This window comes from Xiphophorus couchianus, chromosome 19 (genome assembly GCF_001444195.1).
Source record: "Xiphophorus couchianus chromosome 19, X_couchianus-1.0, whole genome shotgun sequence".
Classification (NCBI taxonomy): Eukaryota; Metazoa; Chordata; class Actinopteri; order Cyprinodontiformes; family Poeciliidae; genus Xiphophorus; species Xiphophorus couchianus.
This window is the reverse complement of record NC_040246.1, coordinates 19,220,164-19,247,965: the sequence shown is the minus strand read 5'-3', so window position 1 is coordinate 19,247,965 and position 27,802 is coordinate 19,220,164. Positions and strand designations below refer to the sequence as shown.

The following is a 27,802-nucleotide window of genomic DNA, read 5'->3' as shown; positions in this document are numbered from 1 at the left end:
CACTCCTAAGTGCAATTTAGAGAGAGCAGTTAGCTTAGCATGTTTTGGACTGTGGCCAGGATTCCAGCCCAGGACCTTAGCAACAATGCTAACAACTGCTGCCTGGCAGAGCAGCTACATAAGGTATAAACTGGGATTTTTTTCTCACTTTGATTTTGGTAAGCAGCTAGAGAAGCTTTTAACCTTTTTACTGGTTCTCTGTTTTTATCTTTTCCCTGTATGAATAGTCACTCTCCACTTTCACCTTCGTTTCTTGGATGCCCTTTTTTTCTGTAAAATGGTTCTTTATGTTATAGATTCAAAATTGCATCTGCATAGGTGGGGAGAGTATGCAAAAATTTCACTAAAGTAAGAGTACTTCAGACTACTTCAATATATTTTTACTCAAGTAAAAGTAAAAGGTAGCAGCTGATCAAATTATGAGGCATTTAATATTTAAAAATTACATCATCAGATGGACCAAAATATAAAGTTAAGTGGAAATGTTCATATTTTAAGGACAAAAAAGACAATAATTCATACAAGTAGCAAAAACTGCAAGTGTGTGTCTGTGTCTGGTGAGTTTTTGGTAAAATATGTTTCTCATTCAGTGGGTAGAAAATCCAGAAAATTTATTCAAGTAAGAGTAAAAAGTACAGCACAGTAAAAGTATTTTTTTACTCAAGTAAACATAACTCCTTTGATATTTTGATACGTATCGACTTTTTTAAATGTCACACTAATGTAATAAATTTCACCAGGTAGCCTCTTCACGCTTGTTTAAACCGTTTGGGACGTTTTCTGAGGGTATAATTGCGAGCAGATAGTTAAAAAAGCATTTTCACAGACAGAGAGAAAACAGATCTATGAAGCTAAGCTTTGACTTTAGGGATCGCTGACATTCAGTAAGATCTGCTCCACATATCCTCCGTAATCCCTCTGCACTTCCTCTTTGGCAGGACAGCGTGTGTTTCGTTAAACAGCGTGTTGGGATAACGGTTTATATCTGACGTGTTCCTGGGTTAATGGAAGCCACGTCTTTGTCTACTTTTTCTTCTTTTTTTGCCAATTATTTCTGGCTTTGTGGCTGGTCTGCGCTCTGTTTCTCATCTTTTTAATCATTTATCTGTGGAGTCTGCTTAAACATTACAGTTCTGAAAATGTTTAAACGCTCATCTTTCAATTTTAAACCTCATCACAGACATGTAGCAGATCTTCTGATCTTGACTTCTTTCAATATGTTTTAAGTTGGATTTAATTATTTAGCTATGGCTAAATAATTAGCATTTGAGATCAATATCAAGCTGAAAAATCCTGCTTCATTTAATTTCTGATTCTTATCAAGGATGTTCCCATAAATTTTTCCATTGCTGTTCATACGGTTGTATATATTTACACGTCAGAGTGTAACCGTTGAGTTAGGGAGCGTGGCCAGCAGCAGATTATTTGGATTTAAAGCGACAGGGGGCTCTAAAAAGAATCATTCTGACTAAAATCTCATTATCTAAGAATGATTTTGTGCAAAAAATGTAACCAACATATTTTGCATATCCCATGTTCAAGGAAGAATACTAGGTCACCTTTAAGAAATGAATACACTTCACATCTGAAATCATTATTTATATATATGAATATAAAATAAACATCCATAATTAGGAAACTATCTCTAGTTTTTCTTAAAGACACAAACCCTTGATGTTTTATCTTCTCCTCCTTGATAATGCATTTTGCTGGAACAGCTTTACATCTTATTTTTTGAGATCGCCATTCCTGTCAGGGTGAGAGGATGAAGCCGCCGTCTGACCTGAGTTTGACTTCAGGAAGGATGTGACTGAGAGGAAGACGGCGCTTTAACCCCTCGTGGGGATTGTTTCGCCTGTTATCATCTCCTCCTTGACTCTTTGCTGACCTTTGTACATGCAAAGTTTTCAGTGCTTTCAGTGATGCTGTGTCGCCATATGAAGCCACCCAGTCTGCTTTGCTTTCTTTTTTTGCATTCCCCTCCCTCTGTGCTGCTTGTTTTCTGCCCTTTAATCCCCCTACAGGTCTCGTATGTGAGAATTTCCAAAGAGCCTTTAGCGGCTCATTGTAATCAGGCACCTGTTTCCCTCAACTGACCTGTTAATTTGCTACGACGACATCAGCAGATCACCTGCTGCTGACCGCAACCGACTCGTGGGATGCATCATTAGCTGCATTTCCACTGCTAATCCACACAAATCTTGTATTCTGGTCATGTTGGAAAAAAAGCAATTTCGCAATTACGGTGTTTCCATTAAGTAAGAAATTAAAATAAAATTACACGTTTGTTCACGCGGTAAGTCGTAAAAAAAAACATGTCAGCAATGGATGTAAACAGTTACATGAGATTTCATTCATAATTAATCCATGGTGCTAGCGCTAACCATCTGTTAGCCATCAGAGGAGTCATTAGCATCTTATTCAGGCGTTGGAGCAACAAGCCGCTTATACTTGGGAGCGGCTACGTATGCGGCGTTTTGGGGAAAATAAAAAATAAAACAATCCATAATTTTTCTACCACTTCCTGTCGTCTTCTTTGTTGTTTTTGCCAGTAGTAAGATCCTGCTGTTGATCACATTAAACTGTTTTCATTGCAGTTTTGTGAAAGACATCTATAGCCAAAAAAGACACCTCATTCTAGTCCAAAAGCTAAAGAAAAATCGATTAAGCTAATTTATTTTAATAATTTCACTTTGTGCAATCCTATGGTTAATGGAATGGTCTTCTGCACAACCAACAAGAATGTGACAAGTGGTTTCTGGATGATAAGTCAACAATGAAACACTTGTCTTTTCCAGAAGCCATTGTACAGTGGTAAAACCAGCTGACCAGAAGTGCTGGAACTCAGCTTAGGTTGCTAGGTGATGGGGCTGGGGTGCCTGGGGTTGCTAGGTAACAGGCAGTGCCTGCTGAATGTGACTCAACAAAATGGAGGTTTTGAAACAGTTCATCTTCCAGACACCAAAAAACCCAAAATTTATTGACAAAAAAACAGCTGGGTGGGTTTTTTAAGATCTTGGACTTATTTTAGACGCAGTTGAGACCCAAATGGAAGTATAAAAACAAACGAAATGTAAATTCTGAATAATAATTTAAGTGATTACTTTTTGCTAACTCCAGGATGGAGCCCACCTCATATTTAGGAGAAGCAGTATGACTTTTCTCATTTCTCTTGGTTAAATGTTTCAGTTTACTGTTCTGGGTCAGAACTAATGACATCCAGCTATTTAACTCAAAAATGATTGGAGTTGATTGGTGAAATTATTATGATCTACTAAACCAATAATCATGAGAAACCAGTGACAGAATGTTGCCTCTTTTTTATTTCTTTAAGCCAGTTGAGTAACATTCGGGACCTCCATTAGTAAAGCCAGCAGCAAAGTGAGTTCAGATGTTTCTTTTAACAAATGAGATTCACTGGGAAAAATTTATGTCCTGCAGGATCAATTTTCACCAGCTGAAGTTGCAGTGGCAATGCACCATCTGGACAAACAAATGAATATTCTGGAATAGGAACCAGCTGTCGGTGGGTTTGTCCAGCAGATAAGCCAGAAGTGGGGATTTCACATGCGCTTTGGAAAACAAACAGAAGTCAAAGTGTTTTAACAGGCTTTTCCCTGCAGCCATTTTGACTTTTATCATCTTTTTATTTGTGCAAAACTTGTGGATTTTTAGATCATCCGACAGATTTTTCCTGAACTTTCCATCAGGTTTTTTGAAGCTTAGTGAAACGTCTCTGCTCTGCTGGAGCAAAGAAAGCGAACATTAACCAGCCTGTTCGTCGTGGATTGTTGGCATGTTCAACATTAACCATCTGTTCATGAGAAGATCCAACACGTTGAATACAGCTGGACTCTCCGCGTTCTTGGAATGAGCTTCACATGTGTTTTTTTAAATTCCTGTTTTGCATATAATCGTAAAAACGATTTAATCTGTTTTTGGTTTTTTGGTGGGGGTGGGGAAGGTTGCCACACTTATGAGCTTTCAATTCAAAGAAAGATAACTTGAGTAAACCCAAAATGCAGTTTTAAAAAATGTTTTAATGTATTAATTTAAAAAAGATCAACTTAAGTGGTTCAGCCATTCTTGCTGGTAATTAAAATAACTCTCAATGAGATGTAGCTCAACTTTTGTGGTTTTATCAGAGTTAGCAGATGATTTAAGAAGAAGACAGTGGGTTTGGATAGCTTTTCATCCTTACAGGAGACCTATTACGCAAAATTAACAGTTTACATGTTTTTATATTTCCTTTTGCGTCTCAACTGTTTTTAAAAACAACCCAAGTGTTAAAAAAATACCCAGCTGTTTTTTGGCTATAAGTTAATGGTTTTTGTTGAAAATTAGCCGTTTCAAAAACTTCTGGAATGTCGAGTCACAATTGACGGGCACTGCCTCGTTACCTAGCAACGCCAGCCCAGCCCAGCCCGTCACATAGCAACATAAGCTGAGTTCCAGGACGTTTGGTCAGCTGATTTTATCGCTGTACAATGGCTGCTGGAAAAGACGACTGCTTTGTTGTTTACTTACCGTTCAAAAACCATTTGCTGTATTTTTGTTGGTTGAGCAGGAGGCAGTACTAATGCTTTTCAACACTGCAAAAAATGCAAAATCTCACCAAGTATTTTTGGTCTACTTTTTGGTACGAATATCTTAGTACACTTAAAATAAAACAAAACTAACTTAGAAGTACCTTTTCATCAGGATATCAAATAAAATAAAAAATCTAATACAATTTTATTTGTATAGTACATTTCAGCAACAAGGCAGTTCAAGATGACCTACATCATAGAACACAAAAATATAAAGTCCTAAAATACACAGTCAGCAATTGAAACATTACATTTTGCTGTCATTACACATCAGATTGCTGATCAATGTTTCATTGATTAAGTTTCAAAAGCAACTCTAAACATGTGGGTTTTTAGTTGAGAGGCCTGGAAGATTGAAACAACAATATCAGAGCTTGTTTTAGGTCAGTAATTTCTTAATATTCATGAAAAAGTACTAGTTCTACTGGCAGATTATTTTACTTATAACTATAGTTTTTCATCAATATTAAGGATTTATTGACTGTAAACAAGCTTCATTTTTGGCTGAAAAGTTACTTGTAAGTTAGTTTTGTGTTATTTCAGAATATTTGCACTAGAAACTAGACCAAAATATTTGGTAATATTTTGTGTTTTTGCCGTCTGAACTTTATTTGTGTTTATTATTATCTACTGAAAGCCTTTATTATAAAAAGAGACAATCATGAGCAGGTTTCGTTTTGTATTTGCTCTTCCTGTTGCCCCCTGTAGCTGCAGTGATGGACATGCAGTCAAGCTTGCGGCTGCCTGCCTGAATCTCATCGTTTTACATGGGGAGGTAGTGGGGAACACCATGCCCAGATCCATTAAGGTGAGCAGAGAGCACGGTCTCAGATTTGTGACCCCGCCACATATTGGTCCAGTAATGAAACCAGAACAGACAGGGGAAAAGTTGGAGGGAAGCTAAGGAAGACGGACAGTGATTAAAGATGATGGCTGACAGGTGTGAAGACCCCACTGGAGATTGTTATTGGGCAGTGATCCTCTCTCCCACAGACGGAACAATGTTTAAGTCTCCATACTGTGATGGATGTGTTGCTAAATAAAGATTGACACCTCAGTGATGTGAATCTCTGGGTAGAAAGTATGTGACAGTGTTATTAGGAAGCATTTTTTTTTGTTTTTCTGGAGGAACTTCTCTGACTGGCTGGAGCCGGGTGACAGACGGAGGATGTTAGCTCAGAGCTGTGACACCCAGTCATTGTACGGCGGCTACACCATCGCTGTCTGTGTACAGAACAGACTCACAGCAGATTCTCAGCAGACACGAGAAGCTTTATCTGAGGAAATTCACATCCTGCCAGACATCCACATATAAACATGTACATGGATTGCCTCGGTGAGATATTTGCAGGTGAGAGGAAAGCAGTTAGTCGTTTCTGGCAACATCTATGCTTTTATTTTTAAGAAAATTAATGAATTCATCATTGCTCTTGTAAGCTTGGTTTGTTGTTTTGTTATAGAAGTTTTAAAGGGCCAATATTATGTATTTTCCAGCCATTTTATAGCACAATCAAGGATCCATGATAACTTCAGTTGGGAAAGAATGCTGTATATATCAAATATGGCTTAAAAGACATTTTTAATGCCTTGAAATTGGGCTTGTGTCTCTTTAAAAACTCTTGCTCTTTCTGAAACTCCGCCTTCAGGAAGTCATCATAACATGGCTCCTCTATTAACCTCTTAACAATGTTTTTACTAGCATTGGACTGAGAAGTAGCTCCTGTAATGAGCTCAGCTGATGCACAGTTCCACCAAGTTTGCTAATTGCTGCTGGCTAGTCTGAAGGAGCCGTGTGGAGGATTTGCTGGGGACGGCTGTTCTGTGAGGTGGAAGTTTGAAAACTGCAGCTCCGAGGAGGAGCGATGCCTCAAAGATGGCACTGGGTCGAACATTTTCGACTTTTGAAACTCAGAAATGACCTCGTTTTTTACTCAAAAATTTCTGAGTAGCAGTTAAAAGGAGGAGCTTTGTCCTCGAAGGCGGGGCTAGGTCCACCCAGGCATCCTGCACAACTGATTCCAATGGAGATTTAAGAATTTTTTAAACATGCATGAAAGAATCATAGCAACATTTCAGATGTTTTTGATGAGGGAATATCATAATATGATGTAAAGCTCAAAATGTCGATTTTACATAACGCTGGCCCTTTAATTAGTAGACACAAATAAATCAGACGAGGAAGGCGGGTGGTTTCATTAAGATTATGAACCATGTAAAGGAAGAATAATTATTAAAAACTTTAGACAAATCGTTTGGCTCGTCTTCTTCCTTAAAACCCGGGTCCTCTCAGCGGGCGGGGCAGCCGCTAGAAAGTGGAACCACCACACTGCGCGTTGACGTCACAGATCACAGAGTTTAATTCTATATGAAGCAACACATGAATCAATTAACAAAGCTGCAGAAATACAGAGATATACTCATTACCTGTAACAGGAAAAAATAGAGAAGGAAGAACACGAAAAGACAAAGACGCGTCTTTGGAGAAAGCTTATGTAAAAAGCAAAATAGGGGTAACTTTCTGAATTATTACTCCTGTGCACGAACTCTTATACTGAAGGTGTGTTTTCCTTTTTAATATATTCAATTAAGGCGTACCTCTGGTTGACCAACTGGAAGCTACCTTGGACACTCAAAAAAACTTAGAACTCCTCCTAATTTACGCCAAAGATCAAAGGCCATTTGCTCTCTGGTTCACAAAAGAGCGAACAGCTGCATCCTGGCCTCCTGGTTTCTACGGTCATTTGGGTAAAGAAAAACATAAGATAAGATTTCACAGATACTTGTGGAATCCGGAGTCTCTCCCGTTATCTCTCCTTACATAAATTCTCAGGACAAACTTAAATCCAGTAATTTGGTTCAAGGAAAGGTTATCTTCACAAAACCCCATTTAGCATAAATCCTGAGCAATTTTCTAATAGTAAAACAAAACATTTCATTGTAACAATTTCCATTTGCTTCTAATATTGTCACAGATAATACAGTTTTCAAATACATTCATCATTTTGTAGTTTAAAAATGGAATAATACAATCTTCAGTAAAAACATGGTATTAATATTTAGAAATTAAATGTTAGGGTTTCAATCTTTTATTTTGCATTTATTTTACACCATCCCAAATGCTGGCCTCTGCAGGTCTCCCCCACTGCCTGCAAGAATGTTAATTTTATGGCTCTGTGCTCTGGCCTCTGCGGGAGGCCCCATTTGAGTGATCTGCATTTTGACCCCTGTTTGTCTGATTCAAAATAAGAGTGTCAAATGTACCTTTTTCCGCCTGCCGTCAGATTAACTATTTTAAACACTAAATAATAATTTTCCTCAACAACCACCAAACTTTCTTCAGCAAATGCCTTGTAATTTTGTAACTATCTGTGCGTTTATTAAGTGTGTTTCTAAAAAGTTGTCTAGAAAGTTCGGTTCGTTTGAGGTGTTGTGAACTCCTTTTGCTTTTTTGGTCTGAGCGGACCAAAAAAGCAAAATCTGGTCTCCGTACAAACCTCGGTCTCGGTTCAGTTGAAGTGAACTCTGTTAGTTCAGAGACTACTCCAAAAGTAGGAAGTGGACTACAATGCAGGGCATTCTGCGTAAATACAACCAAAACAAACACAGGAATCTTTCGCTAGCAGGAGAAATGGCTCGCTGCCTTTTACTAAAAACAAAAGAAAATTCCTACAACCATTAAAATCTGACGCCTCTCCATTTTGGTTAGATTTCGTGAAGAAGGAAGTTTAGCTCAGTATTTTCTTCAGAGGTTTGTTTTGTCATTTTGTTTAGTGGTTTTCAGTGCAGCGCCCCCGCTGGCGAGGAGGGGAACAGGTTTTTCAAAGATTTGGTTTGTTTAACACAGTTCAGTGTGAAAGTGAACTGCAGCAGCTGAAAATGTAACAAATGTTGCAAATTTGTTCCCAAATTGAACTGAGTCTAGTGTGAAAGAGAAGCACAACTTTTTCTGGCATCTAATTATACATCTACATACGATATATAACACAGGCATTCTTATTTTTATTTCTATTAAAGAACAGGGCGTCTTATTTTGTGAGGCTACATACAAATAAAATCTACTTGACTTTTATGAGAAATAAGGACGCACTAAATGTCTTCCCACTTATTGCCCAAAACATTTTAAAATGTAATACTCGTTTGGGAAGACTTGTTTTCTTTATTTCAGATCTGATCAAGTTTCGGTCGGGGATGTAACCTTTTAAAAAGCTTTCATGAACCCTCAGGAGCTCATCATGCCACTTTACTTCCAGCATCTGAAATCAACAACTGCTGCAGCTGATTATTTGAAGATGTTATTTACGGAGGTCAAGAGGCTTTTCCGTAATGCTGTCAGGCGGCGGGGGGTTGAACTCAGACTCTGAGTGGGTCTGCTCCGTCATGAATAATTCATCAGGCTGTTATTATCAATCTGTGGGGAAAACACGGCATTGATTTACATGAATATTTCAACAATCCACCCTGACATCAAAGTGTTAATGGAGGACACCCCGGGTAAGTGGGGGTGCATGTGTTATCATTAATGAAGTGGACCCTGGTGGCCGGTGCTTGGCCCCGATCTGCATTTCTGCTGGAGACAAAATAATAATCTGTTCGGCTTGATGAGAGGCCAGGAAGACGTTGGAAACAAATCTGTGATTAACCTCGCATCCAATTTGGTTTCCTCTTAAGTAAGGCAAAGTTTACCTGTTAAAAGTGACCTGTTATGCTTTATTGAAAAGGTTATGGTAGGTCTATGGGCGATACAAAACTTGTTAATAAATTTTTTGTTGTTGTTGCTTAAAATCATTATTAGATAGTGAGATTTTAGTCTGCTCAGGTCTGCCTTTTTTGAGCTGTTTTAGGGCCTCTTGTTACTTTAAATACAAATAATCTGCTGCTGCTTCCCCAGCTTAACATTTACTATTGCACATGAAAAAAACGCAATTATGCAACCATGCGTCTTTGAAAAGGAGAAGTGGAGCCTCCTGCACAATCTACAAGAATGCAGCAAGTGGTTTCTGGATGGTAGGTCAACAGCAAAACACTTGTCGTTTCCAGCAGCCATTGTACAGTGGTAAAACCAGCTGACCAAACGTGCTGGAGCTCAGGTTGGGTTGCTAGATAACATCATAGGGACTTTCAAATGTGCAAAATTCACATTTAGTGAGTTTTTATACTTCTATTTGAGTCTTAACTGCTTCTAAAAATAGTCCAATGGTTAAATTTTTTTTAGCATTGGTGTCTGGAAAATAAGCCAATTAAAAAACTTCAGAATATGAAGTTACTCTGCCTGTCACCTAGCATTATTACAGGGTATTTTGTCTAGTTTGTCTAGTTTCTTGTACAAATATTTTAGTACACTTGACTAGCAAACTGAACTCCAGCATGTTTGGTCAGCTGGTTCTTCCACTGTATGCGCTGTACAATGGCTGCTGGAAAAGACAAGAATTTTGTTGTTGACTTACCATCCTGAAAACACTTGCTGCATTCTTGTTAACTGTGCAGGAGGCTCCACTATTGCTTTTCAAGGATGTACAGTTGTATAATTTCACATCTGTTCACGTAAAAGTGTAAATGTTGATTTTGACGGGCCGTAGCCAACAGCAGCTTATTTAGATTTAACGTGACAAGAGGCCCTAAAACATCTCAAACTAGACAGAACTGAAATGTCATTATCCAGGAATGATGTCATGGACCTATCCTGACCGGTTCAAGGAAGCATAATAGGTCACCTTTAACAATTAACTTATTAACTTATTAACATTAACTTATTGCCAAAAAAACCCCCATCTTGGTGTTTATTTAAGCTCTTTGGCTGTTTTTAGAAGCAGTAGAAATCCAAATGGAAGCATTAAAATGTACTAAATGTGAATTTTGCCTGGTGTCCCTTTAAATGTGTCTTTCTTGTAATACGTTGACATATCTGACCTCTTGTCTCCTCAGACGACAGCGCGTCGGCAGCCAGCAGCATGGAGGTGACGGACCGCATCGCCTCCCTGGAGCAGCGGGTCCAGATGCAGGAGGATGAGATCCAGCTGCTCAAGTCCGCTCTGGCCGACGTGGTTCGGAGGCTGAACCACTCGGAGGAGCAGCAGGCCATGGGGTCGCGCAGAGGACCCACCAAAGGTAACACAGAACCAGAACCTTCACTTTTACCTCTGCTTTGTTTCTCCTTACATGATTTTATCTGTTTTGTGGAGCTTTTTCTTTACGTTTCTTCTTCCTGCCAAAGTTTACTTCAGATTCTGCTTGATTCCTCTGACCAGCTGTCACTCTCTCCTCCTCCACGACTGTGTTGTTTTGTTAATTGCGTTGTGCGATAGAGCCCACTAAGATGAGAAAATCTCCATCAGCAGACAGCAGTTTTGGCAAGTCAGGTAGGCCGGCTGTAGCTTTTCTGCACTCAACGGGCCTGTTGTGCACTTTTCAGTTGTTGCCTGCTACATTTCACCTCAATATGCTGCACAATGTTCAGATTAGAAGACAGATTTAATAAAAGAAAACTTTGATTTACTATAACTTGTAGTTTATATACTGTTTTTAACACTTTAAGAACATTTTACACCTAATTATGCTGTTAAACTTGAAATTCCCCTATGTGGGACAATAAAAGTTGTTTCTGTTCTTACTTACAGCTGCATAAGTTAATAAGAATAAATCATTTATTCACATTACACAAAATGAAAAATGCAATTTTTCTAAAATATTTTACTTGTAAATGTAACATTTACTTACTATTAAGTTTTAATGTCTAATTCTTTTTATGTGTATCTGGAAAGATTTAATTTCTCTTAAACAGCAAGAATGAAAAACAAAACAGTTTTTTACTTGAAGAAGAATTAGGACCCCCTAAAGTAAAATTTTTATATATTTTTTTTTTGCTAAGAAAATGCAGCTTGGGAATCTAAAATACTTAAATTAATTCACAATTAGCTGGCACTTTCAAAGCAGCCAATCCAGGAGCGCCGTTCATTTTCCTTGGTTCTGATTGGCTGAAAGCAGCCAATCCAGGAGCGCCGTTCATTTTCCTTGGTTCTGATTGGCTGAATTATGAAAGACGGAGCGAAGGAAGAGTGTGGTAATGCTAAAACCCTTTCCACTGTTCATATTTATTCATAATAAGGGATATTTCTTGTTTAAACTACTAAAATTGGTAGATTTAAGTGTTTATTGTCTAGTTTCTTGTGCAAATATCTTCGTACACTTGAAATAAGACAGAATTAACTTAAAAGTATCTTTTCACCAAAATATTGGTGCAAAAAATAATTGTTTTAAGTCAATTATTATTCAATATTGATCAAAAAGTATAAGTAACACTGGGAATTTTTTTCACTTGTAAGAAGACATTTTCCCATGTTGCAAGTGAAGAAGTTATAACATGGAACTATAGTACTTTTTCATGAATATGAAGGAATTATTTACTGAAAACAAGCTTCTACATCGTGGTGAAAAGTTACTTATAAGTCAATGTTTTCTTATTTCAAGGGTACTCAGATGTTCATACTAGAAAGTACATTGTAAAAAAAACGTCTCTAATTTACAGTAAAGTACCGGCCGCTGAGGTAACCACATTTTTATCATATTTATACTGTATTTATATGTTAAAATCTCTATTTATACAGTAAAATTCTGGCAATTCTGGTAGGTATTTTTAAATTAAATGTAAATTTGAAACAGTTTGGGGTTTTTTGCAGTGAAGACAAAAAAAATCCTTGGTTAGATTTAGTGTTTTTGCAGTATAGTCTTGCTTATGAGTTTTTCTTAAAGAGCAAAGTTTGGTAACCTACCCTGGCAGTTAAACCAGTATGGTATCTTTCTAATTGTATTTATGTCACCCAATGATATTTTTGAGTTTTTGAAGACGTCTAGCATCTTGCATCCTGCTCCTGATTTAAACCTGTTTGAAGAGTCAGATCTGAACACATTGTAAACTGCTTCAAAATGGCAGATTTCCAACTCCTCTTTAAATTCAACTGTATCTTCAAATGTTAGAAAATCATGGCGACTTGATTGTTTCACCTTCACACCTGTGAGTTAAACTGTGCTGCTGCTGATTTTTGATTTATTCCACTCCACAAGACATGTTACGTCTGTCCAGGCTGCACTTGTTGCATTGTTTTGCATGCTGCCACTGCTGCTGTCTGTTCGCCCGCATGCCGTCATTTTTGTATCTCTGTTTAATAAAAACTCTCCACGTGTTTGTAAAGCTGATCTATTATACTTCTTTGAACAGGTTAGGATTAGTTTGTGGACGTCACAAAACATGTTTATTACATTTTTTTTACACAAAATCATCCTTAGATAATTACATTTTAGTCTGCTCAGTTCAGAATGAGCTGCTGCTGTCCGCGCCTCCAACTCCACCTTTGCACTCGCACATGAAAATGGCAGCAAACAGATGCGCAATTATACAACCATACAGCTTTGAAAAGCAGAAGTGGACTCTTCTGCACAATCAACAAGAATGCAGAAAGTGATTTCTGGGTGGTAACTCAACAACAAAGCAGAGCATAAAGCAGTAAAACCAGCTGACCAGACATGCTGGAACTCTGCTTGGGTTGCTAGGCGACGGGCTGGGCTGAGGTTGCTAGGCAACCAGGAGGCTCATTTGAATCTAGACACCAAAAAACATTAAATCATTGCCAAAAAAAATAGTTAATGTTTTTCTTTTAAGCATTTGGGATGTTTTTAGAAGCAGTTGAGAACCAAATGAAAGTACAATGACAGGTTTAAAAAAAAAAGCATAGATCCAAAAACTGATTAAACTTTAGACTTAATAACATAAAGCTACATCATTTTTAAAGTTTAATCAGTAAGACTTTTATAACAAATTTATGTCAGATAATGATTTCTTGCTTAATGTCAAGTTGTCATAAAGACATTTTGAATAATGTCAACTTTGTACTAAAAGTGTCATGATTTACCGAATGACACTTTATGACAACAGTCATCAATATTAATGAAGACTTACTCATGTTCATGGCAGGTTATGTCATGTTTATGACGGTGTCATGACAGTCTTATTCACAACCCGTCAAATAAAGTGTTACCCAGTTTCTTCCCACACTGAAACTGAGGATTGCTTGTGACGCTTGTGTTGCTTGTGATGCTCTCCATCAGGATTTCAGGAAACACCTGAAATCCTTCAGGATTTCAGGTGTTTTTGAAAGAGGGAGCAGAATCAGCTCACCGCCGCCAGTTCAGGTCAGAGATCAGCTCACTGCCGCCAGTTCAGTTCTCATGGTTGCTCTGAGTTTCACTCGATGATTCCTGAACAGTTTGTGCCTCTGCTGAAAAACAAAAAGACAAAGTCAAAGAGCGAACTCTCATCTTGTTACCACAGCATAATGACTACTCTAGAGATAGAGCAGATAGAACTGAGAGTGCATGCATGTGTCTCTGCTGGATGAAACTGCATCTATTAAATATTTATCACTGCAGGCAAACCAAAAATATTCAAACCCTTTGAACTTCCATTAATGTATCATATTGGGATTTTATACAACAGTGCAACAGTAATTAGTGTGTCATTATAAAGGGGAAAGATAGGAATACATACAGTAGACTTTTTCAAAAGGAGGGTGAATACTTTTGCATTTGGTTTGTGACGTCATGTTATCTGTAAAACTGATTTATTAGAAAATTATCATGAGACTAGTACAAACCTCTATGTTAAGGCTGTAGTTCTAAGGAAAATGTTTTTAATTTTTTTTATTTTAATTAATGAGTTATGACAACATTTATTTTCCCTTTGTATGAACAAACAATTTTTAAATCTGTATCTGTCCTCACATTAAAGGATGTGGATATAGAGGGAGTGACACTTAAGGCTTAGTGATAAATATTAGGGCAAAAACAAGTAATCGCATTAACAGTGACTAATTATTATTATTATTAAATTATTCATTATTATTTAAAAGAATTGCAAACTAATTTAGTGATTGATTAATTGTTAACTGACTCAAAAAAGGTAATTCTGCTGAAAACATAACCTATTCAGAGCAGTAATTAAGTCAAAATTTAACAAAAATATACATTTTGTATTTAAGATTTAAAAAATTAAACATAAATTTTAGTTTCACCTGGTTCAAAAAAATGTTCACTTTTTTCAATCAAAGTATTAATTGGTTAATATAAAAAAAGCATCCACTGATTAATAAATGAAGCAGAAAGAGCGAATCTTTTCACATGTTGATGTTAGAAATATATACATTTTTTAGCATCTTTTGCTATAAATAATCTAGTGTTTCCTAAAGGAATGCTACGTCATTACATTTTAGGAAATAAAATATTTTTCTTATTTAAAAACCACAATTCTTTGTTTATTTTAGTGTATTTCTAATATTGTAAAAAAAAAAAACGAAAAGAAGAAATTGTTAGCTGAAAAATCTGCAAAATGTACCAATTTTTTTATCCGATTAATCGATTAATCATCAGAATAATCAACTAAGAATAATCGTCAGTTGCAAGACCAATGAAAGTGAACACTTTTGGTCTTCCCTAACTTTACAATTCAACATTTTTATAATTACAAGAAATTTATCAGAGTGGCGAATTCTTCTGGAAATAATGTGTCCAAATCAAGTAAGTGGGTTTGATAGATCCTCCAGAATAATGTCAAAACATCCAAACAGTAGCTTAATAATACTAACATGTAAATCCGGATATAAAGTGATCAGTTTAGTGTTTTATATTTTGTTACTTTCCTCCCTCGTCGCTGATATAAACGTTTCACCGCTGCAGCTGACGCTCCTCGCCGTTCTGCTTGTGGTTGTTTGTCTTCCAGCCAGGCCGCTGATCGCCACTCTGCCGCTGCGGCCCACGGTCAACAACGGGACCGTCCTGCCAAAGAAAGGCAGCAGCACCCTGCCCTCCCCGTCTGGACCCGGGACCAGGAAGGACACCGTCCCGGCTGCCAACAAGAGGTAAGGAACCAAAACAGAGGATTCCTAAAGTACCGTCCTACGACGGAGTACCAGGAATAAAACACGGATAAAAAATCACAAAAAATAATCAGAATAGTCAGAAATTACCTGAATTAATTCTTATGAGAATAAAGGTGAAAATATATGATGATGAGGTCATAATATTTTGTGTAAAACATTTAAATAATACAAGAATAAAGTTGTAATAATATGGGAAGAAATTAATATTTTAAAAAGAAAGTCGTATAAGAATAAAGTCTAAATAATACGAGAATAAAGTTATATTTTGAGAATAAAGTCATACAATTAAGAGATTAAAAGTAAAAAAAATATGAGATTAAAGTTACATTATGAGTATAAAGTTGAAATATAACCATTGTCTTCATTATAGCGATCTTATTCTTTTATTATTTTGACTTTATTCTCACATGACTTTAAAGTTGTAATATAAATTTATTCTTATATTACAATTCAAATTCAAAAATACTTTATTGATTGCAAAGGGAAATTAAATTAATTTGTGACTTTATTCTCATATTATTTTAATTAGATTTTTTGTAATATTACAGTTTTATTCTTATAATTTTATTATTTTTTTTATTTTCTTAACTTCACCCTAATACTCCGTCATACTATTCAGCAGATTGATAGATTTGCTTTTTGTTTTTGATTTATATTTTGTGCAATTTTTATGAAAGAGTCACCAGGTCTTATTAACTGCTGAAACAATTAAACAAATTAATCGGGATTAATCGATTATTGAGATAATCGTCGACTAATTTAGTTATTACCGTATATTCCGGACTATACGGCGCACCCACAAACCTTTTTTTTAAAAAACTGGAAACTTACATTCCAGTTTTTTTGGAAAATTGGGAAAATATTCGATTATTAAACAAATTTTTAGTTGCAGCCCTAGTTTTATTAATGATGTTGTAAATCTTCGGTCAACACAGCCGTGTTGCTTTGTGTTTCTGCCGTTTGAGCCCTCAGCTTTTCTACCAGCCATATTCACTGACATTTAACAAGACTGATGCAGAAAGAGACTTCTTTGTCACTGCGGTGTGTGTGTTCACGTGGAGGTCAAGCTACAAATTAAGTCTGCCAGGGGAACAAAAGTCTTTTCCAGTTCCTGGATGACATTAACATAATCAGAAGAGGAGCAGCTCAGTCCAAACAAACCTCTCAGCTCTAATACTTTGTTCACTAAAACTAGAGGAAAAATGTTCTAAAAGAATCATTCTTAGGTAGTGAGATATCAGTCTGCTCAGTTCTGCCTATTTTGAGCTGTTTTACGGCCTCTTGCCACTTTAAATCCAAATGAATTGCTGCTGGCCAGAGCCCCCAATTCAACATTTACGCTCGCACGTCAAATTGGCTGCAAACATGCAAAATTATATAACCATACATGTTTGAAAAGCAAACGTAGAGCCTCCTGCACAACCAATAAGAATGCAGCAAATGGTTTATAGATGGTAAGTCAACGAATAAAGACTTATCTTTTCCAGCAGTGGTAAAATCAGCTGACCACTCGTGCTGGAGCTCCATTTTGGGTTGCTAGGTAACAGGGCTACTAGACTTGGCTGTGGTTGCTAGGTAACAGCAAACGATTTTTCTTCCTCTCTGCAGTTTTTCCAGAAACTGGGACCTTGATTTTTAAATAAAATGCAAAATCTTATGTCAGAATTGGAGGAACAGTTCAATCCTTTTTCTTCTCTGATCAAATTAAGATTGTTCCTACACTGATAAATAATAAGGAATAAAAACATGTCCTGAACATTTCCTGTAACTCTAGCTGCACTCCGATTCACAACTAGAATGAGACTTTCTTTCATAATCTTAAGTTCCTACGATATGTTTTTCTTCCACTAAACTTTCCTTTTGCATACTTTTGCATACCTGTTTCTTTTATACAATTTTTTGTAGTGACAGTCTGCTGGAGAACTGTCAAATTAGCAAATGCTAAAAAAATTAATTGCTACTGTAATATTCTACTTTCTTAGAGAAATTTCACTGTAAGAGTTTTTTTTAACTGAAAAAGTGAAATAAACATTTCTATTCTCCAGTTGAGTTTTTTCCCCTCTCCTCATGCATCGTGTCGTGTTTTCCCAGACACATCTTCTCCTGTAACCTGTTTTTGAAAGCATCTCCTGTTTTCATCTCATGTTTTGTCCTCTTTTCTCTTCCCACCAGAATTTTGACCCTCAGGTGAGAGTCACCCAGCTAACATCACCGCCATTTAAAACGCAGACTAAAACTTCCCCTTCTGTCATTTTGCCTCCTGCACTGCAAAAACAAAAAACCTTACCTTACCTTGGTTCAAGTCTCTAGTACAAATATCTTAGTTTTGTCTTTTTTAAAGTGTACTAACTTACAAGTATTTTTTCAGCATAAAATAGGAGCTGGTTTTAAGTCAATGATTCCTTAAGATTGAATATGGGAAAATTTTATTGTTATAAGTTAAATAATCTTCCAGTGGAACGAGTACTTTTCATTAAGATTAAGGAATTATATACTTAAAACAAGCTGAAAAGTCACTTGTAAGGTGGTTTTGTCTTATTTCAAGTGTACTAAGATATTCGCTCTAGAAACTGGACCAAAGAAACTTGGTAAGATTGTGTTTTTGCAGTGAATAGTTTCACAAATTTGGTCAAACATGGAACAAATAAAAAGTTCTAGTTCCACTGGGAGATAATTTTAATTGAAACTTGAGAAAAATGTCTTGTTATAAATTATATAATCTGCCAGTGGAACTAGAACTTTTTAATCAAAATTAAGGAATTAATGACTAAAAACAAGCTCCCATAATTTGCTAAAACATTAGTTTTGACTTATTTCATGAGTTCTAAGATATTTGCACCATAAACCAAAAACATTTGGTAAGATTTTGTGTTTTTGCAGTGCAGGTTGTGTCTTTCTATGAACTAATCAGATCAACAGAAGCCATGAAGACATTTACAATATTTTAATCTGACATTAATTTGTTCTTATTAAACACATATCTCTGTTTTATGACTCCATGAGAGTTTTATATACAGTATATATATATATATAGATATATCTATCTATATATATATATAGATAGATATATATATATGTGTTTGTGAGTAAGAATTTTGTTTAGTTTTTTTCCTTAGCACAATAAATTAAAAAGGCATATAAATGCAAGTTTTTAATTACACTTTTCAGATAGTAACTGAGTTGGTAAGTGATATATTTTATTTAATTTAGATAGGGTTTAAATAAGTTGTAACTTTAAAAAAAAATACTTGGTAAGATTTTGTGTTTTTGCAGCGTGTAAACATAGAAAGTTGAATTTTAGTTTAACTTTCTCCTAATTGATGTTTGTATTAATTTAAGCTTCGTCGCAGCCGCTTCCCGACTCGCTGCAGCCTTTAAAGTCCTGCGGTCCAATTAGGGCGCCGGGATTTCTCACAGGAAAAACAGCAAACAGTTGTTCCTCTCTGCTGCTTCAAATAAAAACACACACAGTTTGTGCAGAAGGGATAAAAGCCAGCGGCGAGTTTCAGGTTCTGGACAGAGTGGATTAGATGACCTGTCTGCCTGCTGGCTGCTGATTTGGCTCTTTTTTTTGTTGTGGAAAAAAGACTGGCTGCCCTCATGGAGATCTGCACAGCGCTGCTTTCATTCTGACATGTTGTTGTTTTAAATAAACTGTATTCCAGTGGAGAAATACAATCTTATCATTTTGCACTTCAACAAATTCCAATGTGTTATGTATTTCAGCCGGTTTGATGCAGACAATAACACTGACTGAGCTAACACCTTTTTATTTGATCCCTAATTTGCTGCTTTTTGCTTTGGAAGGCAGTGAAGCAAACTTAATTTATTGTGACTGTTTTATATGTTTTTAGGACAGGATCAGCACACCTTGAAACAGGAAAATAAAATTGCTTTCTCTGCCAAAGTAGGAGGTGGTAATTTTTCCAATCTGAATACAAGTTGTTGTTCTACCAATAGACTGTTATAAGAATTTAACAGATTTTATTTATTTTTATTTTTTACATTTGTTAGACGAGGTATAAAAATACTGTATTTAAGCTAGGGAGGCTAACTATTCACTGACTTACTATTAGTTTTCGATTAGTGGTTTATTGGATTAAAATTAATTCAAATTGATTAACTAGTAACTTCCGTTAGAACGTCTTTAAGTGTTGTAGTTTGGCCGCCATCCAGCAGGTGGCGCCCCTGGTCATCCTCAAGCGGATCCGGCCGTTGATATGAAACAAAGATGGCGGCGGGGCTATGGCGGAACGGGAAAGAGAAACGGTCCAAGTCCGTTTTGGGATACAAAAGAACACTGTTTTGAGATATAAAAACACTCGAAAAGCCCTTCCTTAAGTTAAGTTTTACTTTAATAGCACTCATTTAGCCGAGCTACATGTCGTAGCAGCGTCAATTTCTCACTCAAAAATGACTGATTTACTGCGAAGGCGATGATAATGTGACAGAAAAGTGGAGGAAATATTTTAATCTTATGGAAAAAGGTTGACTTTGATAGCTGTGGTGAGTTAAAAAGACTTAATGCAGCAAAGTTTTAACATTCCTTCAAGAGCAACAACAGACTACCTCTGTATGAATGTTTCTCTATTCATGGGGAATTAAGGGTTTCACATATTTTATTCTTTTCATCTTTTATTTTTTATTCAGCAACCTAAGAGGCTGTTTTGCTCCATTGTATACGTCCAGGTGTATTAATGTAAGAAGACCATCAATACACCTTTTAACTAATTTTCTATTTATCACTTAGTTCATAGAGCTGACACAAAATGTTAAATTTTAATAGCTGCTTTAAAAAGTTCAGCATACCATGAAACATTTAGCCCGCCATATGAAAAGACTGAGGGCTGCACAGTGGCGCAGTTGGTCGCACTGTTGCCTTGCAGCAAGAAGGTCCTGGGTTCGATTCCCGGCCGGGGTCTTTCTGCATGGAGTTTGCATGTTCTCCCTGTGCATGCGTGGGTTCTCTCCGGGTACTCCGGCTTCCTCCCACAGTCCAAAAACATGACTGTTAGGTTAATTGGTCTATCTAAATTTTCCCTAGGTGTGTGTTTGTGTGTGAATGGTTGTTTGTCCTGTATGTCTTTGTGTTGCCCTGCGACAGACTGGCGACCTGTCCAGGGTGTACCCCGCCTCCCGCCTGGAACGTAGCTGGAGATAGGCACCAGCAACCCTCCCGACCCCATTAGGGACAAGGGTGCACAGAAAATGGATGGATGGATGGATGAAAAGACTGAGCACTCAAGAAAAAACTCAGATTCTTAAGAAAAGCCGCTTATAAATTAGTCATTAGTCGATACGATAAATCAACTTTTGATCAACTCAATCCATAACTTGCATCCCTAATTTCAGCAACAAAATTAGAATTTGTGCTTAATGTCTCAAACGCCTTCTTGTTGCTGATAGAGCATAAAAACATCCTTATCAATGAAATCTTTTCAGGAAAGCTCACAGACGCTCCCGTCAGGTCATTTTACTGCCCTTTATTCTGTCTGCTTCCACTCACTGGTTTTGCTTCTTGTGTTTGTCCCTGCAGCACTGTGAGGAGAGCCAACTCTAACGAACACGTGGGGACTCTCACTCGCAAGGATTCGGGCGACTCCAAGGGGAACCGAACCCGGGCCGGGTCAACAGGCAGCAACTCCAGCGGGAAGAGGAGCGACAGGTAAACCCAAACCTCAGTCACTAACTGCGTTTCCATCCCAAATGTGTGAAAATCTTTGTCAATATTCTCCTAATGTAAAACAACAACAACAAAAAAAAAACAACAATTTCGCAATTGCTGAATTAAAATAACTTATAAGAAGCTTATTCACGCGATAAGTCGTTAAAAATCATGGCAGCGACGAATGTAAACAGTAAGATGTATTTATAATTCAGCCATCAGAGGAAATGTCGGCGTCTCATTCAAGCGTTGGAGCGACAAACCGCTTACACTTGGGAGCAATTATAGTCGGCCATTTTACTGATAGCTGTGGATTCAACGCGTTAGAATGACACACAACTTTTCATGAACTGTGAGAGCCAGAGTTGGGTAGTAAGTAGTTACATTTACTCAATTATATTTACTTCAGTATTTTTTTTTAAAAACAACTTTTAGGAGTATTTTTTGCTATGTTGTACTTTTTACTTTTAATTTAATTTTATTAAGAAGTAATCGCTATTCTTACTTACTTGAGTAAAATTTCTGGATTTTCTACTCACTGAATGAAAAACAGGTTTCAACCAAACATTCACCAGACACAGACCTGCAGTTTTTGTTAGTTTCAAATGTTTTTTTATTGAAAGAAACTGATTTGGAAAAATTTTCTTTTGCCTGATTTTGTTATTTTTTGTTACTCATATTAATCATTGTTATTTTGGTCCTTAAAACTTTCTGATTATGTAATTTTTAAATATTAAATCCTAATTTGATTGGTTACTCAGTACCTGAGTAGACTTTTAACCAAATACTTTTTTTTTACTGTACCTTTTGTAATTTGGTGAGAGCTCATCCTCCTACCACTTCCTGTCATTGTCTTCTTCGTTGTTTTCTCCAGTAGTAACATCCGGCTGTTGATCATGTGACTTTTGTGATGCTAAAAAAGTGTTTGGAAAAACCAACTCGTCCTAGCACAAAAACTTTTTTTTATCATAAAGTATCATAGAGTTGTTGATTTTTTTATTGCTATGTCTCCATTAAGCAAATTTATTTTTAAAATTTCATTTTGCACAATTTTGTGATTAAAGGAAACGCAGCTACTGACTTTTTAGGTTTTTAGTTTTCTAAACTGAAGTGTGTGAGCTTGGATGACTGACAGTTGTGTTTATATTCATTTACTTTGCAGCAAACAGAGGGATCCAGTGTTCAATGCAGGCAAGAGTCCAGCTTTTTCTATTTCAAAAAGTTGAGAGGTGATGTTTTTTCCAAAAAACAAATTTAATATCAGCTCTGATTTCTGTGTCATGAGTGTTTTGCACACAGAAGTCTACTTCAGCTTCTTTCCATGATGTCCTGCTTTAAATGTCACTGTTAAACATTCATTTTTCATTCATTCTTTACATTTAACACATTCATCTCTTATTGTTTTATCCTTGCTTCAAAATTCATTACAAAATCTTTTATTATTAAAACGTTTTTTTGTTGTTTTTTTGTAGATTTCAGTTCAGAAACAGTTTCAGGTTTTTGTTAAATTCACCACAGCAGTAGGACCCGTTAATATTGTTATTGTTATGTTTTATACTTATATTTGTTACATCATACCCTCCAAAAAGTATTCATACTCAGGGCAAATTTTGATTTACATTTATTGTCATTTATCTAAGAAGATCTTACCAATGCTCAACATACATGCACAATTTTCGCCTTAATATTTGAACAAACAGGCAACTTTCTTTTTAACATGTTTTAAAAAAAAAATAGATGAAAAACATAAAAACTATTATGACGATAGAGAGAAACTCTTAGAAAACGATTGCGGTGGTTTATTGAATACATCATGGACAGAAGCTGCCGTTCACCAGGAAACAGAAAGTGAGGTCACTGTAGAGGTGAGGAAGCGATGCCAGCCTTCATCTGGTGCTTGTGTGTCTCTCTGTGACCTTTACAAGGGATGCGACGTGTGACCCACTGCAAAGGTAGGTCAGGGCCCCTCCGCTCCCCCCTTATCTCCGCCCTGTCTGCACAGCTCTCTGCTCATCAGTTCGGATTCATCCAGACGTGAAGCCGCTGCTCTCAGGCCGAGTCTTGAAGAGAAAACAATAAAAACCTGTTCATGCAGTGAGCAGAAAGCTGTCCAGACTGGAGCAGGAGCGGATTGCTGAGCTGCGTTTGAAACTTTCCCTTTGGAAAAATTAACTCACAAACATCCCACCTAACCTCCACTCAGAGCTGCAAAAACACAAAAACTTACCAAGTATTTTTTACTTTCTACCACAAAAATCTTATTCAACTTGAAGTAAGACAAAACTAATTTGGAAGTAACATTTCAGCTTGTTTAAGTTAATTTCTTCATATTTATTAGAAAAGTACTGGTGCCGTTGGTTGATTATTTTACTTAAAACATAGAAAAAATGTCTTGTTATAAGTGAAATAATATGCCAGTGGAAATAGTAGTTTTCTTATAAATATTAAGAAATTATTGACTGAAGTAAAGCTCCTATTTATTGCTGAAAAGTCACTTGTAAATAGGCTTGTCGCAATAATCAATAAATCAGTTAAAACAAACTCAAACATTTCCATTTTCATGATTTATTGATTTTCTTTTTTTTTTCCTACAAAATACTGGATGATGAAAGTCTTCAGTATCAACAAGCCCTTATTTCTTTTTTTGAAGGATAATTTTGTTTATGGACATTTCAAAATTCATTTAGATATTTCTGTTTTATTTGTTTTGGATATTTAAAATGTCTTTCAGTTCCAGCGTTAAATGTTTACTAGAATCTAAAGTTTATTGATCTTTGAGAACTTGTTCTTGCATTATTATGCCATTATTATCATTACATTACTCAAAAATGGTCTCAAAACAACAATGTTATCGTTTATCATGATAACCTTTGAGGCAATTTATCATCCTAAAAAAATTGTTACCGTGAAAAGCATAGCTGTAAGTTAATTTTGTCTTATTTGAAGTAAGGTAAAATAAAAAATAATACTCTGTAAGACTTTGTGTTTTGCAGCGGTTGCTGTCTGTTTGCTCACAGCCTCACTTCAGTCAGTTTTGGTCACCATAGTAACGACACAAAGATGTCTGCCACTCAATTCCTTGCAGTTGCTTCCAGGTTGTTGTTTTTTTTTAACTCCTGTTCTTGCAGCCTCCCTGCACTTGGAATGAGTATTTGCACACTGACACAGTTTCTATTGAATCTTGTCTTGAGTTTTCAGCTTTTTGTTTTGTATCTGTGCCCAAAAAAAGAAAAGAAAAAAAAGAGGGAGTAATATCCTGAAACGTGTAGCTTTCTTTCAGAGGGATTAAACTCTTAAACCAAAAGCGGGTAAAGTAGATACAGATAGTTGCACTGCAAAAACATATTTTAATCAAGTGAAAGTAAAAAGTAGCCATCTAAGAAATCACTCAAGTAAGAGTAAAAATGTATTTGGTAAAAAAGCTACTCAAAACATCAAGCATTTAATATTTGAGATAGTATTTACATAATCAGACTGAATAGAATATAAGGTTGTATGGAAACGTTGTGTTTCTAATTTAATGGGAAAGAAGCTACTGAAACATTAAGCTTTTATGAAATAAAACTCTGTATTTTGTAAAAACTTTCAAACAAAAAACAAGCTGCTCCAGTAAAATATTTTACTATATGTTAAAAATGTTGGTGATTTATAATTGCAGTCAGTTTCCTTTCTTTCCTTCTTTTAGTAGCTTAGTTTGTTCTTTGCTTTACTCTCCCTCATTATGACATAACAAGGAATTTCAATCATCTAATATCCAACATTCTCCACTTTCTTTTCACATGTATTGTCCCCCCGTCTCTGCCTCCTCTGCTCTGTAGTTCCCAGCCAAAACATCAACACTCATCATTTTAAATATTATTGTTTTAGGTTAAACAGGCCAATTCATGGCTTAATTTAGATCAGATCTTCTAAAGTTATCTTTTGCTAGAAAAAATTACAGCTGCAGCTAACGGTTGTTTTTGTCATCAATTTATTCTGACGATTAATCAAATATTCTGACAATTAATCAATTAATAGTCAGGATATTTAATAATTCTGACAATTTACCGCCTGGATAGTTAATTATTTTTGACAATTAATCGTCAGAATATTTGATTATTTGGACAATTAAGTTATTATTTGTGTTTTTTAAAAATGGCCACATTCTAGATTTTTCACTTAACCTCATTTATGCAATATTAGAAATGCATTGAAATATGCAAAAAATAAAACCTAATCAATTCCTTTTTTAACAAGATTCCCTAAAAAGCAATAATAGAGGATTTGTTTAGTGTGTTTGAACCAGGTGAAGCAAAAACTACGCCACTTGAAGAGTTTTGGATAAAACATATTTATAGACAAATTAGATTTTTATCTTAAATGCTCTGAATATGTTTGTTTTTGAATCTGTATACTTCAGTTAACGATTAAACTAGTTGACTATTATTTAAACTAATTTGCGCTTCTTTTGTTCACGATTAATCTGAACTTTTTGTTATAAAATCTTCAGATTTGTTTCTGTTTTTGTCCCCTGCATGCATTATTTTATAGGTTAACATTTTACACTGATGACAACATGTCATTTGTTTGTCTCCGCATTTTGTGTTGAATCTCTGCTGTGTGTTTTAAAAACATCTGCTCTTCATTTTGTGCCCTTTGTTTTCACACAGATGTGTTTGAGATGAGCAATAAAAGCCAGTTTAAGGCATTTGTTTGTGTTGTTATAATTTTTTTGTTTTTAATTATCTTTTCACAACAAAAAGATAAATAAACTCCACCTTCACACCCAATTGCATCACTGTTTAACCGATCTCACTCATAACTCACCAGCGCTTCTTTTGTTCACTAATTTCTCCCAAATTAATTATTCTGATCTGTTTGTGTATAAACTCATGGTTTGATGAGGCTTTTTTTCTGCTGCCTTTCCTAGAGGAAGGTTATGTGAAGATGTTCTTGAAGGGTCGACCCGTCACCATGTTCATGCCTAGGGACCAAGTGGACAGCTACAGCCTGGAGGCCCGAGGCGAGCTGCCCAGCAACAAGCTCAAACTGGACTGGGTGTATCCTGACTCTGCTGCCCGGGAGTTTTCTGCAGAAGTAAAATCCGAAATGAAACATTTACTGCAAAAACACAAAATATTAGCAAGTATTTTTGGTAATATAATATTCCCAACTATCCCCAACTACTGCTAGTTGGGGATGCACCGATCTACTTTTGTTTTCTTCTCATGCCAATATCTGAGGTTTAGTATTGTTGGCCAATACTGATCCGACTCAGAAAAACAGTGCTAAATTTACTGAAAATGTTTCCTTTTTTAAATAAATACAGACATAGCTGAATTACAAATTTATTTGATAACCATTACACCATACACTGCAAAAACACCAAATCTTATGAAGTATTTTTGGTCTAGTTTCTAGTAGAAATATCTTAGTTTTGTTTTTTTTAAAGTGTACTAACTTACAAGTAACTTTTCAACATAAAATAGGAGCTTGTTTTAAGTCAATAATTTCTTAATATTGAATATGGGAAAATGTTATTGTTATAAGTTAAATAATCTTCCAGTGGAACGAGTACTTTTCATAAAATTAAGGAATTATATACCCAAAACAATTAAAACAAGCTGAAAAGTCACTTGTAAGGTTGTTTTGTCTTATTTCAAGTGTACTAAGATATTCGCTCTAGAAACTAGATCAACAAAACTTGGTAAGATTGTGTTTTTGCAGTGAATAGTTTCACAAATTTGGTCAAACATGTAAAAATAACACAACTTTAATTTGTTCTGTCTGAAATTAGGGAGTAAAACAGCCAATGTAACATAAATAACAAAGAAATTGAAACTGACAAAGAGAATAAATTGGCAAAATGAACCAACATGTAAAAAAAATAAAACTTTTTTCAAATCGTTCAGAAAGTGTAATTAGGAATTCTAAATGTAAATAATTAAGCATAGAATTAGACCGAATAGATCTGCCACTATGGATGGATTTTTTTCAATGTCTGGGCCGATACAGATATTAATATCAAATTGGTGGATCTGTAGTGCAAATGTCTTGGTAAACTTGAAATCCAGATTGCTGAGTCAGAATTCTGGGCCCTGTGCCGTCACCTAGCAACCACAGCTCGTCACCTAGCAACCCAAGGGGAACTCTGCTGGAAAACACAAATGTTTTGCTATTGACTTACTATTCAGAAACAACACTGCAAAAGCACAAAATCTTACCAAATATTTTAAGCAAGTATCTTAAAACACTTGAAATAAGACATAGCTATATCTTGCTGAACGTTCAGCTTGTTTTAAGTCAATAGCTGTTTAATATTGCTGAAAAAGTGCTAGTTCCTCTGGCACGTCTTGTTATAAGTGAAATAATCTCCCTGTGGTACTAGCACTTTTTCATCAATATAGAGGAATTGTTGACTTAAAACAAGCCGAAAAGTTACTTGTAAGTTAGATTTATTTCAAGTGCACTGAGATATTTGTGCTAGAAACTCGACCAAAAGTATTTAAGTTTTTGTGTTTTTTCAGTGTTCAGCTGAGTAATTGTGTACATAATAAATTCAGCCTGTTATTCTGGAAAAACAAGAGTCTGTAAATGTTTCCCCTGCTTGTCAGAGTCGATCTGTTTTCGTCGCCCTGCAGCCT

At 35.9% G+C, this 27,802-nt stretch overlaps 1 protein-coding gene across 8 annotated transcripts in view; it reads left to right on the top strand.

Moving 5' to 3' along the window:
• Positions 1–27,802, top strand: part of eml1 (EMAP like 1) — a 67,334-nt gene that overhangs the window by 27,922 nt on the left and 11,610 nt on the right. For 3 of the 8 annotated variants that reach the window (XM_027999997.1, XM_027999994.1, XM_027999993.1), the window contains exons 2-9: positions 10,512–10,694; positions 10,892–10,945; positions 15,355–15,493; positions 17,687–17,701; positions 21,051–21,179; positions 22,342–22,370; positions 23,105–23,131; positions 26,089–26,218. In XM_027999997.1, coding sequence (XP_027855798.1) covers positions 10,512–10,694; positions 10,892–10,945; positions 15,355–15,493; positions 17,687–17,701; positions 21,051–21,179; positions 22,342–22,370; positions 23,105–23,131; positions 26,089–26,218 — 706 coding nt within the window. The remainder of the gene's footprint in view (positions 1–10,511; positions 10,695–10,891; positions 10,946–15,354; positions 15,494–17,686; positions 17,702–21,050; positions 21,180–22,341; positions 22,371–23,104; positions 23,132–26,088; positions 26,219–27,802) is intronic. The other 5 variants (XM_027999998.1, XM_027999995.1, XM_027999996.1 and 2 more) reach the window with 5 other exon arrangements.